This window comes from Salmo salar, chromosome ssa09, assembly GCF_905237065.1.
Source record: "Salmo salar chromosome ssa09, Ssal_v3.1, whole genome shotgun sequence".
Lineage (NCBI taxonomy): Eukaryota > Metazoa > Chordata > Actinopteri > Salmoniformes > Salmonidae > Salmo > Salmo salar.
Window position 1 is genome coordinate 115,152,737 of NC_059450.1, and position 12,488 is coordinate 115,165,224.

The 12,488-nt window shown below is 40.2% G+C and overlaps 1 protein-coding gene and 1 long non-coding RNA gene across 3 annotated transcripts in view; one reads left to right on the forward strand and one right to left on the reverse strand.

Moving 5' to 3' along the window:
- The window catches only part of LOC106612384 (protein phosphatase 1, regulatory subunit 37), a 62,189-nt gene extending 60,405 nt beyond the window's left edge, over positions 1 to 1,784 (reverse strand). For both annotated transcript variants that reach the window (XR_006771126.1, XM_045724371.1), the window contains exon 1: positions 8 to 1,784. Coding sequence is in view for 1 of the 2 variants with exons in the window: in XM_045724371.1 (XP_045580327.1) it covers positions 8 to 563 (556 nt within the window). In the remaining variant the exon portion in view is untranslated. The remainder of the gene's footprint in view (positions 1 to 7) is intronic.
- On the forward strand, positions 1,531 to 11,829 carry LOC123744718 (uncharacterized). The gene is made up of 3 exons (XR_006771127.1): positions 1,531 to 1,671; positions 2,043 to 2,092; positions 11,265 to 11,829. It is a non-coding gene; the product is annotated as an uncharacterized lncRNA (long non-coding RNA).
- Positions 11,830 to 12,488: the final 659 nt, after the last annotated feature.

Here is a 12,488-nt window from a genome sequence, read left to right on the forward strand (position 1 = left end):
TCCGAGGGTTTATCAGGTTCCTTGTCCGTGACAACATCTGGGGTAGATGAATCTGGATTGGTACCACTTGAGAATGTTTCCTCTGCTAGGGATGGTCCCTGGTCCGTAGGTTCTGACTCCAACATGCCACTTTCATCCAGGCTCAAATCCACACTAATGTCCATATCCCCACCATCATCCCCTTCCTCAATAGCAAACATGAGGGCCGATGGTGTTGTATCCTTGAAACTCTCCTCTTGGTCTTGGTCGTCATTAGAAACGGCAAAGTCAGAACTGACTATTGCAGGGGTATCTGGGACGCTGTTGTTCTTATTCCCGTTCACTTCGTCGATTTCAAGTGTCTCTTTTGACCGGTGGTTGTCCTCCCCCCGCGGGTTGTCTGTGAGCCTGGCTAGAGAGGACATGTCGGCGACCTGGGTGCCAATGTCTTGTTTGCACAAGTCTCCATCCATCAGTTCCGAAATCCGGGGTATGATCTCTTCCGAGTTATTGGTAGTATTGTCATCGACATTACTCTTCATTTTGACGTTGCACAAATCTAGAGTTTGCTCCTCGATATTCATATTTTCATTTCCAGGAAGATAGTGCTGGCAATTGATCTAGCAATTAGACGGGATTCGAGAACTCTAAACGTGACACAAGGTTGATTTTTGTCAAGCTTTTGAATGCTGGTCTTTGATCCTAAAATAGCTAACAATTTGTAAAATAAGTACTTTCATCAAGAATGTTTACAACTTTGTTTTGACATGTCAACAACGACAATATAAAGTGCATTCTGAGTGTTAAAAGTAATTGATTGACAAAACAGCTATTTGTGCTCACATGCACAACTATTTCAAGATATAATTTCTTGACTGGTGACTGGTTTGATACGTGATGCGTTCCTGCAGTTCAGAATATTTATAGCCTGAAATTGTAATTCAGAAAACCTTTGATAAATTCACCATATCACATGTCCAGCAACTGTAAATAGTTGTCAAATGATCAAGACCTAAAGGCAACACACCTCGTGTCAAACGACTGTGACAAACAAATCCTAACCGAGAAATAACGTATTCTCCTGCGACAGTAGCTAGTCTCAATCTAGTTTATACTTATTTAGCTAGCTAATTTAATGCTAGGTAACCACGATAGATATCAATGAAGTGCATAGATAGCCGTTTTTAGTTACAGTATTCTGTATTTTGTTCGTCAGCACACTCTAAAAGTGGATGTGGAAGCTAGCTAACGTTATAACTATATTTTGGCTGACCAGCTAACGTTACCTGGCTAACTAGCTACAACTGTGCAATTCGCTCACGGTGCCTCCATTACGTTAGCAAAATACTATGTATTGTGCATTAAGCAAACTAGCTACCTAGCTAAAGTAGTTACCCAACAATGACATCTAGACCAGTTTAGTTTGATGCACCTTTCGGTAAACCCAAATGCTTTGTTTTCGAGTTTATCATTATATATTTTTTTAATGATTTCCTAATGTCGCTCGCGGTCTCACCCGAGCACCTCTCATCACAATCCCCGAATAGGCAAGGAAAAAACAAGCGTCATAGTCCGGAGCATGTTTCGTTCGTGCCCAAAATGATTTAACCGTAGAGCAGTAATCTCCTTTTTGATTGGTACTGTAAAACGAAGACGTGCCGCTTATTGACGTTCCCAGAGAAGCGCTTGAATGTAAATATGCTGTTTTATCTCCTCGTCCTTGTGCTAGCTAACGTTAGCTTACTCAAGTCCAACAACTGTTTGTTGTCTCTACGTCATCGCAAATCCATGGGCATGGGGGGGTTCACTAGTTACCACAGCCACAAAGTCAAAATTGGTCTTAATTTAATATGGTTAGGTATAAAGCATGCAATCAGATTTGAAGGAGAGAAATTGTAGAAATGGGCGTGGTTTATTACTTTGTGGCTGTGGTAACTAGTGACGCCAAGGGGCATGTTCAGTAGACGCAACGTAGCAGAACGCTGCAAAAAGAACGGTCGTAGGTACGCTAATATGTTTGACATGGAACACTTCTAATCCATATCTTCTATTTCTATTTGCAGCGTTTTAAAATGTTGCTGAGAATGATTACGATGCTCCGTGATCATTTGGTGTAAGTACTCTCGCCTAAAACATACAGTCAGTTGAAACATAGATAATTACTGTCGCAATAGATGTTACAAATACGTGTGTGCTGACGCTATGTCTGACAAGAAAGTGTGATGCACGTTCGCAAATCATCGCCCCTTGGCGCTTGTAATTAACCATGTCAAATTGTGACATGTGGACACAACTGGGTTTCCACTAGATAACACAGCCACAAAGTCAAAATTGTCTATATCGTATAAACATTTTAGAAATTGTAGAAATAGGCAGGGTTTATGACTGTGGCAATAGTGACCACCACACAACTGTACAGAATGATGACGACAATAATGTAATTACGATAACTAACTTTGAAAATATCCTAATCTTTGCATCATGTACTACCAAGGGTGGTGATACTTGAACACAGTGAACACATTGATACTTGAACTGATTTGTTTTGAGATAGCAAACATTTTTGTTTACAGTTCCATCGCCTCCAAATCCCAATTCATCTCATTGCATACAGACTCAGATGGCAGTGTTAATGAACTCTGAATAGACCTACCAGTAATTGAATCAATAGAACACTGGAATGGACAGAACAATGGGTCAATTGTTTATCTCCCCCCAAGGAGGGACAGCCCATAGATATCCTATTAAATTACTAGTCTAATTCCTAATTCTCTGGGACAATAATTCATTGATTAGATTGTTGGGTCACACTTACAGTGTCCTTATGACAGTGTTATGTGAACAGAATGAAATGACAGACTTGGAAAAAAAATTACAACTAATGTCAAACCGCCTTCCAGGTGTTCTTTGTGTGAAGAGTTCTTTATGCACTTAATCAGAATACTGAATCAAACATTATTTTTCATGTCTGTAGTGTTTTCTAAAAATATACACTGAGTATACAAAACATTAAGGACACCTGCAAGGGAAGGGGAGGAGATGGGTTAAAGAAGGATTTTAAGCCTTGAGACAATTGAGACATGGATTGTGTATGTGTGCCACTCAGACGGTGAATGGGCAAGACAAAACATGTAAGTGCATTTGAAGGGGGTATGGTAGTAGGTGCCAGGCACACCGGTTTGTGTCAAGAACTGCAACACTGCTGGGTTTTTCACGCTCAACAGTTTCCCTTGTGTATCAAGAATGGTCCACCACCCCCAAAGGACATACAGTCAACTTGACACAACCGTGGGAAGCATTGGGCCAGCATCCTGCGCAACACTTTTGACACCTTGTAGGTGTTCCTCATGTTTGGTATTCTCAATTTATATAATGGTGAGACAAACATGTTTCCTCCTACTGGAACTGAATAGTTTGTGGCGCCTAAATTAATTATTTTCATGAAAATGATATCATATGATCAGTAGAGCTGAATAATACATTATCAATAAGTTGTTCATGGATATTCATTAGCATTTGATACCGATTCCAACACATCTTAAGTGGAGGCAAAAAATAAGTAGCCTAAATATCTGAATGTTGATATATGTAGCCACTGTAAACCCAGCTAACAATTCTATGGAGAGAGAATGTTTTTGTTATGTGACCTGTAATGTTTGAGTGTCCAGTTTTCTGTTAGTTATAGGAACATTCTATGTATGTTAGCAAAAACCTCATGAGAACCTATTAAGCATGTTTTGGCATTAGAGTTAGGAGGACATTCCCTAAATGTCAAACAGAATTTACCCAGAACGTGGTTATCATGTTCTCAGAATAGCCAATATTAATGTTCTAGGCACGTTTCATTGGAAAGTTCTCAGAACACGTCACCTGATGGTCCCAAAGAAACATTCTTCCCCCCAAAAAATGTTTTCATTACACATCACACCTTGTTACTGTTGCCCATCAATGCCCTGATTAGTGAACCACTGATCCATTCACATCGCTTAGTCTGTTGGCAAGGTTAGGGACACAGACAGTGCTTTTAACATAGTGTTTTCAATGTATTTATGTGACTTACATTGTGGGTGGCAGGTAGCCCAGTTCTTAAGTGTTGGGCAGTGACCGAAAGGTTGTTGGTTCAAGTCCCCAAGTTGACTAGGTGAAAAATCTGTCAATGTGGCCTTGAGCAAGGCCTTTAACCCTAGTTGCTCTTGATAAGAGTGTCTGCTGAAAATCTTAATTTATACAGTAATTATAATTCAGTATGTCGTCACCTGGCATTTGAACTCACAACCTCGTAGGTTCCCGACATTCCAATCTTTCTGCTACGCCACCATGTCTGTGTCAGTTAGCAGTTAATCTGACAATTTTCTCATCATTGATTTGATTGACTTATTTCAGCAATTTTAGAGCTTTCTGTATAGTGGTCTAATGTTGGTGGGGCATTTTACCCTGTATTAATGTTACTCCTGAGTACTTGAGTACTTTTAACAGAGCAGAAATTTACTTGAAAGTGCATTCATCCTATTGCTTACACCTATCCAGTTGTTTCAAATCGACACAAGTGTCTAAAGAGAAGGGGTTAGGGTTTGCTTCTGGACAGGCCCTTACTATATTGGCCTGATAAGCAAATGCCCTAGGGATATACCTTATTTTGACAAATGGTTGGGGCATTCATCATCGGTGCTGGTGGCCTGGGTTTGAGATCCGTTAGGGGTCTCACATTCTTAGCAATATATGTTAATGTCATTAATGTCACCCCTAATTGATCAAATTCAAATCAGTTTGTCATTGAAAGATGGGAATCTGTAGGATTACTCCATGATCATGAATTATGACCACATTTCCACTACCACTCATAAATTATCAGTAATTATTAATTATATAAAGCGTCTTTACACTGTCTTCCTGAAATACACACCACATATACCATGTAGAACAAACATGTCTGCGTTTACAAAGGCAGCCCAATTCTGATTTTGTTTTTACAAAAGTATGTGGACAGCCCTTCAAATTAGTGGATTCTGCTATTTCAGCCACACCCGTTGCTGACAGGTGTCTAAAATCGAGCACACAACCATACAATCCATAGACGATCATTGGCAGTAGATAGGCCTTGCTGAAAACCTCAGTGACTTTCAACTTGGCATCGTCAAAGGATGCCACCTTTCCAACATGTCAGTTTGTAAAATGTCTGCAATGCTAGAGCTGCCCCGGTCAACTATAAGAGCTGTTATTGTGAAGTGGAAACGTCAAGGAGCAACAATGGCTCAGCCGCAAAGTGGTAGGCCACACAAGCTCACAGAACAGAACAGCAGAGTGCTGAAGCAGGTAGCACGTAAAAATTAGCTGTCAGTTGCAACACTCACTACCGAGTTCCAAACTGCCTCTGGAAGCAACGTCAGCACAATACCTGTTTTCTTAGGAGCTTCATGAATTAGGTTTCCATGGCCGAGCAGCCGCACACAAGCCTGAGATCATCATGCACAATGCCAAGCGTTGGCTGGAGTGGTGTAAAGCTCGCCACCATTGACCTCTGGAGCAGTAGAAACACGTTCTCTGGAGTGATGAATCACGCTTCACCATCTGTCAGTGTGATGGACAAGTCTTGGTTTGGCAGATGCTAGGAGAACGCTACCTGCCCCCAATGCATAGTGCCAACTGTAAAGTTTGGTGGAAGAGGAATAATGGTCTGGGCTGCTTTTCATGGTTCGGGCTGGGCCCCTTAATTCCAGTGAAGGGAAATCTTAACGCTACAGCGTACAATTACATTCTAGACGATTCTGTGCTTCCAACTTTGTGGCAACAGTTTGGGGAAGGCCCTTTCCTTTTTAGCACAACAATGCCCCCGTGCACAAAGCGAGGTCCATGCAGAAATGGTTTGTCAAGATCGGTGTGGAAGAACTTGACTGGCATGCACAGAGCCCTGTCCTCAACCCCATCAAACACCTTTGGGATGAATTGGAACGCCGACTGCGAGCCAGGCCTAATTGCCGAACAGTGTCCAACCTCACTAATGCTTTTGTGGCTGAATGGAAGCAAGTTCCTGCAGCAATGTTCCAACATCTATTGGAAGGCCTTCACAGAAGAGTGGAAGCTGTTATTACAGCAAAGGGGGTACAAACTCCATAGTGATGCCCATGATTTTGTAATGAGATGTTCGACGAGCAGGTGTCCACATACTTTTGGTCACAAGGTGTCACAATGCTTATGTTTCTAGCTCCAACAGTGCAGTAATAGCTCCAACAGTGCAGTAATACATAATAATACAAAACAATACACACATCCCAAAAGCAAAAATTAAGAAATATCAGAACGAGCAATGTCAGAGTCTGGGAATATAAATATACACTGAACAAAAATATAAACACAACTTGTAAAGTGTTGATCCCATATTTCATGAGCTGAAATAAAATATCCCAGAAATGTTTAATATGCACAAAAAGCTTATTTCTCTCAAATTCTGTGCACAAATTTGATTACATCGCTGTTAGTGAGCATTTCTCATTTGATAAAATAATCCATCCACCTGACAGGTGTGGCATATCAAGAAGTTGATTAAACAGCATGATCATTACACAGGTGCACCTTGTGCTGGGGACAATACAAGCCCACTCTAAAATGTTCAGTTTTGTCACACAACACAATGCCACAGATGTCTCAAGTTTTGAGGGAATGTGCAATTAGCATGCTGACTGCAGGATTGTCCACCAGAGCTGTTGCCAGATAATGTAATGTTAATTTCTCTACCATAAGCCACCTACAATATCGTTTTAGAGAATTTGCCAGTACGTCTAACCGGCCTCACAACCGCAGACAACGTGTATGGTGTCGTGTGGGCAAGCGGTTTGCTAACGTCAGCGTTGTGAACAGAGTGCCCCATGGTGGCGGTGGGGTTATGGTATGGGCAGGCATAAGCTACGGACAATGAACACAATTGCATTTTATTGATGGCAATTTGAATGCACAGAGATATCGTGATGAGATCCTGAGGGCCATTTCTGTGCCATTCATCCAATGCCATCAGCTCATGTTTCAACATGATAATGCACAGCCCCATATCGCAAGTATCTGTACACAATTCCTGGAAGCTGAAAATGTCCCAGTTCTTCCATGGGCTGCATACTCACCAGACTGGTCACCTATTGTGCATGTTTGGGATGTTCTGGATCGATGTGTATGACAGCGTGTTTCAGTTTCCACCAATATCCAGAAACTTCGCACAGCCATTGAAAAGGAGTGGGACAATATTCCACAGGCCACAATCAACAGCCTGATCAACTCTTTGCGAAGGAAATGTGTTGGTATGCATGAGGCAAATGGTGGTCACACCAAAAACGGATTGGTTTTCTGATCCACGAAATTAAAGATTTCTGCGATCAACATTATATCTGTATTCCCAGTCGTGAAATCCATAGATTAGGGCCTAATGAATTTATTTCAATTGATTGACTTAATTTTATCAGCTGTAACTCAGTAATTTTGAAATTGTTGCATGTTGCATTTATATATTTTTTCAGTATATACTGTATTGCCTTCAGAAAGTTTTCTTACCCCTTGACTTATTTCACATTTTGTTGTGTTACAGCCTGAATTTCTTACCCATCTACAAACAATACCCCATAATGACTAAGTGAAAACATGTTTGTAGAAATTGTTGCTAATTTATTGGAAATGAAATACAGAAATATCTAATTTACCTAAGTTTTCACATCCCTTTGCTATGACACTCCAAACAGAGCTCAGGTGCATGCAATTTATTTTGATCATCCTAAGATGTCGCTACAACTTGACTGGAGTCCACCTGTGGCCAATTCAATTGTTTGTTTATGATTTAGAAAGAAATACACCTGTCTATATAAGGTCCCACAGTTGACAGTGCATGTTAGAGCAGAAGGAACTGTATGTAGAGACAAGGAACTGTCTGTAGAGCTCTGAGATAGAATTGTGATGAGCCATATATCTGGGGAAGGTTACAAAACAATTTCTAGAGTGTTGAAAGTTTCCAAGAGCACAATGGTCTCCATTGTTGGGAAATGGACAAAATATGGAACTACCCAGACTCTGCCTAGAGCTGGCCATCTGACCAAATGGAACAACCAGGCAAGAAGGGCCTTGGTCAGGGAGGTGACCAACAACCCAATGACCACTCTGACAGAAATACAGAGTTCCTTGCCTGAGATTGGAGAACAGTCTTTACAGCACTTCACCAATCTGGGCTTTATGGGAGAGTGGCCAGACAGAAGTCACTCCTGCGAAAAAGGCACATGATGGCACGCCTGAAGTTTGTAAAAAGGCACTTAAAAGACTCTGAGGGAATAAGGCAAAAGAGTCTGTGTTATGATGAGAAAACAATTTAAGTCTTTGGACTGAATGCAAAGCCCTATGTCAGGAGAAAACCAGGCACAACCTATCACTGTCTTATACCATTCCCACCGGGAAGCATGATGGTGGCAGCATCATGGCTAACCGGAATACTTTTCAGCGGCAGGGACTGGGAGACTGGTGAAGATTGAGGGAACAATGAATGGAGACAAATACAGGCAAATAATTGAAAATCTGCTTCAGAGTGAAAACAACCTTAGACTGGGGCAAAGATTTACTTTTCGACAGGACAATGACCCCGAGCATACAGCCAAAGCAATGCTGGAATGGCTTTAGAACAAAAATGTGAAAGCCATTGAGTGGCCCAGCCTCGAATCCCATTGAGAAAATCTGGAAGGAAGAATGGGAGAAAATCCCTAAATCCAGATGTGCAAAACTGATACAGACATACCCAAGACAACTCAAAGCTGTAATCACCGCCAAAGGTGCTTCTACAAGGTATTGACTCAGGGGTGCGTATACTTATCTAAGTGAGATTTCATTTTCAATAAATTTGCTAACATTTCTTAAAACATGTTTTCACTTTGTCATTATGGGGTATTGTCTAGATGGGTAGGAAACAAATACAAATGAATACATTTTGAATTCAGGCTGTAATACAACAACATGTGGAATAAGTCGAGGGGTAAGAATACTCTGAAGACAATGTATATGATGCTGTGTATGGACAGTAGTTATATAGGATACAGTACCTCAAAAATTTAGACACCTACTCATTCAAGGTTTAAAAAAAGAATTGTATTACTTTCTACTTTAAAAAAAAAAATGTTTTTATTTTTTATTACTTTCTACATTGTAGATTAATAGTGAAGACATCAAAACTATGAAGCAACACATATGGAATCATGTAGTAACCAAAAAAAGTGTTAAACAAATCCAAATATGTTTGAGATTCTTCAAAGTAGGCTCCCTTTGCCTTGATGACAGCTTTGCACACTCTTGGTATTCTCTCAACCAGCTTTACCTGGAATGCTTTTCCAACAGTCTTGAAAGAGTTCCCACATATGCTGGGCACTTGTTGCCTGCTTTTCCTTGACTCTGCGGTCCAACTCATCCCAAACCATCTCAATTGGGTTGAGGTTGGGTGATTGTGGAGGCCAGGTCATCTGATGCAACACTCCATCACTCTCCTTGGTCAAATAGCCCTTACACAGCCTAGAGGTGTGTTTTGGGTCATTGTCTTGTTGGAAAAGAAATTATAGTTCCACTAAGCGCAAACCAGATGGGATGGCTTATCGCTGCGGAATGCTATGGTAGCCATGCTGGTTAAGTGTGCCTTGAATTCTAAATAAATCACTGACAGTGTCACCAGCAAAGCACCCCCACTCCATCACACCTCTTCCATGCTTCACAGTGGGAACCACACATGCGGAGATCATCCGTTCACCTACTCTTCCTCTCACAAAAAGGAACCAGAAATCTCACATTTGGACTCATCAGACAGATTTACACCAGTCTAATGTCCATTGCTCGTGTTTCTGATTCACACAGTCTCCTCTGAACAGTTGATGTTGAGATTGTTACTTGAATTCTGTGGCAAAGGGTGGCTACTTTGAAGAATCTCAAATATAAATATATTTTGATTTGTTTAACACTTTTTTGGTTACAACATGATTCCATATGTGTTATTTTATAGTTTTGATGTCTTCACTATTATTCTACAATGTAGAAAATAGTACAAATAAAGAAAAACCCTCACAAGAGGCTGAATGTATCTCACCAGAGAAAGCATCTGAGTGAGTGAAACAGTGCCCCTCTGTATGTGTAGGCCATATGACTATGACATTTTTGCCGCCTGTAGCATTTAATGCAAGAGAAGTCAGCATATGACCTCCCTTGATACAATAATGGCCAATTGGCATTGAGCGAAACTGAGTGAGCTCAACTGTGAATGGTCCTGGCGCACAAAAAAGTGTCAAGGGAAACCATTTTGGATTTGTATTCACTCCAATCACATCGAGAGCATACGTCATTGACAGAAACAATCTGAATTGGTGCATCTTGTTGTTGTCCTCCGTTGGCTAGCTAGCTACAATTGTCACTTTCCTAAATTAGCCATTTATAGAGATAGGGATTTGGACTTGTGGTTTTACTTATTTCTCTGTACTGGCCAATGGTTATAACGGCAATTCTGATCCAACCATAAATTCATACATTGTGCCCCTGGCCTGAGAGGATGGAAGTTCAATACGTAGAAGGCTAATGTTAACTAGTTAACATCGTTCATGAAAGGAAGATGGGCTAGCGTAACCTAGGACATCAAAAAAAAGAAGCGTGTACTGTATGAGAGTCATAGACCGTTTCGTCAACATGAAAGAGGATAGCTTTCTCGTTTCTCTATAAGTAGGGTGAGTCAACATGTTGTTTCTACATGCATGAACGGACACACACACACACACACGCACACACACACCAACACACAAAATCAGAACCATGGACAGCCATATCATATTTGGCTTACGTTGATTGGACTAAATTGTTTTTGGCATCTTTTACTTGTCACTGTATTTATTAGACTAAGCATAGGTGATTTGATGTTGAAATGGTGCTGGAATAGTGGAGGCAGCTCCTGTTTTCTTTGCGACTTGCGCTAACTCTCCGTGGTTCTAAATCAATAGTTATTTAGTAGTCCGAAAATGTCAAATATTAACTTGCTTGACCATGCTGTAGGTCATGTAACTGTTTGTTACATGCAATATGCTTTGTGGACTTGACAGATGACAGAGGTTGCTCTTAGGTTTTGTGATGAAATAAAAGTGTGTTTGAATTTATTCTGCCACTGTCTTCTTATTGTCTCGGCCTTAGGCCTATTTAGCATGGTGTCAAGGTACAGTATGTGAACTAACAGGTTATGGAGCAAACTCAATTATCAAAACACAGGTTGTAATATGGCTTTTTTTCTGGCTTGGCTTCCCCAGTGATTTCACCCACGCGCCACTACTACGGGTCAGGTCTCAGGTATTCGGGTTCAGGTGGACCCATGAAGACCTTTAAACCCACTGGGCACAAACTGTTTGAATCAATGTTGTTTTAATGTAATTTGTCAATGTATTGTGAATGTGGACTCTACGTGGAAAATACATTGGATTTCAAACATGGCAACCAAATTTCACCATAGACAAACCTTGTATAAAATATGTTGAATTTGTACCTTTTTTAAACAAATAATGTAACATTAAACCTTAAAATGAGTAACACATCCATGCCACATTTTGAGGTTACTGTAACTAAAAATGTTTTCTTATGTAATCATATAAAGCGTGCAAGTTCAAGATTGCATGGCATGCATAGGTCGTTGCAGGTTTTTGGAGATCTTGACAATTGCTGTAATAATCTACCCAACATCTCGAAAGGCATTGATCACTTGCACCATGTCTTTTTAATGTAATATTTTTACTGCAATCCAGGTAATTTGGTTCTGCTAGCTGAAGCACACAGTGATAACACATTAATCTGTTGTATAAATAAAGAAAATATCTGACATTTGTATTCCCATTTGAATGTTGTTGTGCTTTTAAATGGTTGAAAGCATAGTGATAACATTGGAAATTCAACTAACTTTTAGCAGTTTTTTTTGAGTGGGGTGAATATAGGTATAAATGTTTTTGATCAACGTCTCAACCATATTATGCACATTGAAGTTATGCAGTTATGCACAGTGAAATGACATGGTGTGCCCAGTGGGAAGTGTGGTGGGAAGTGTACTTCATAAAGCAGAAAAAGTAATTTATGACACCTTTATGTTTTCTCAATGACATTCATTGAAAAAGAGACTCAAGTTTAAGTTTGTTCCACCTGAGCGAGTCTGACCCACAACCGCACTATGATGACACACCAAATGTGTTTGATGGATCCTTTTTGTCTTCTTCTAAAAGTAATCCAATTATGTTACTGAGTTTGGGTAATCCTAAAGTTACTTTACTAATTAGAATTTTGGATAGGTAAATAGTAACTAATGGATTACATTTGTAGTAGAAAGTAGCTTACCCAACCCTGATTGGCAGGTGTGCATATTCTTCATCTTAAGATATTTACGCAGTATCAAGGTACACAAACAACTGTATGTGAAACATTTCCTGCATTTTGTGAGAACCTTTTGTCATTAATCCTTAAATACAATACGTTATACCAGTAGTGTGATT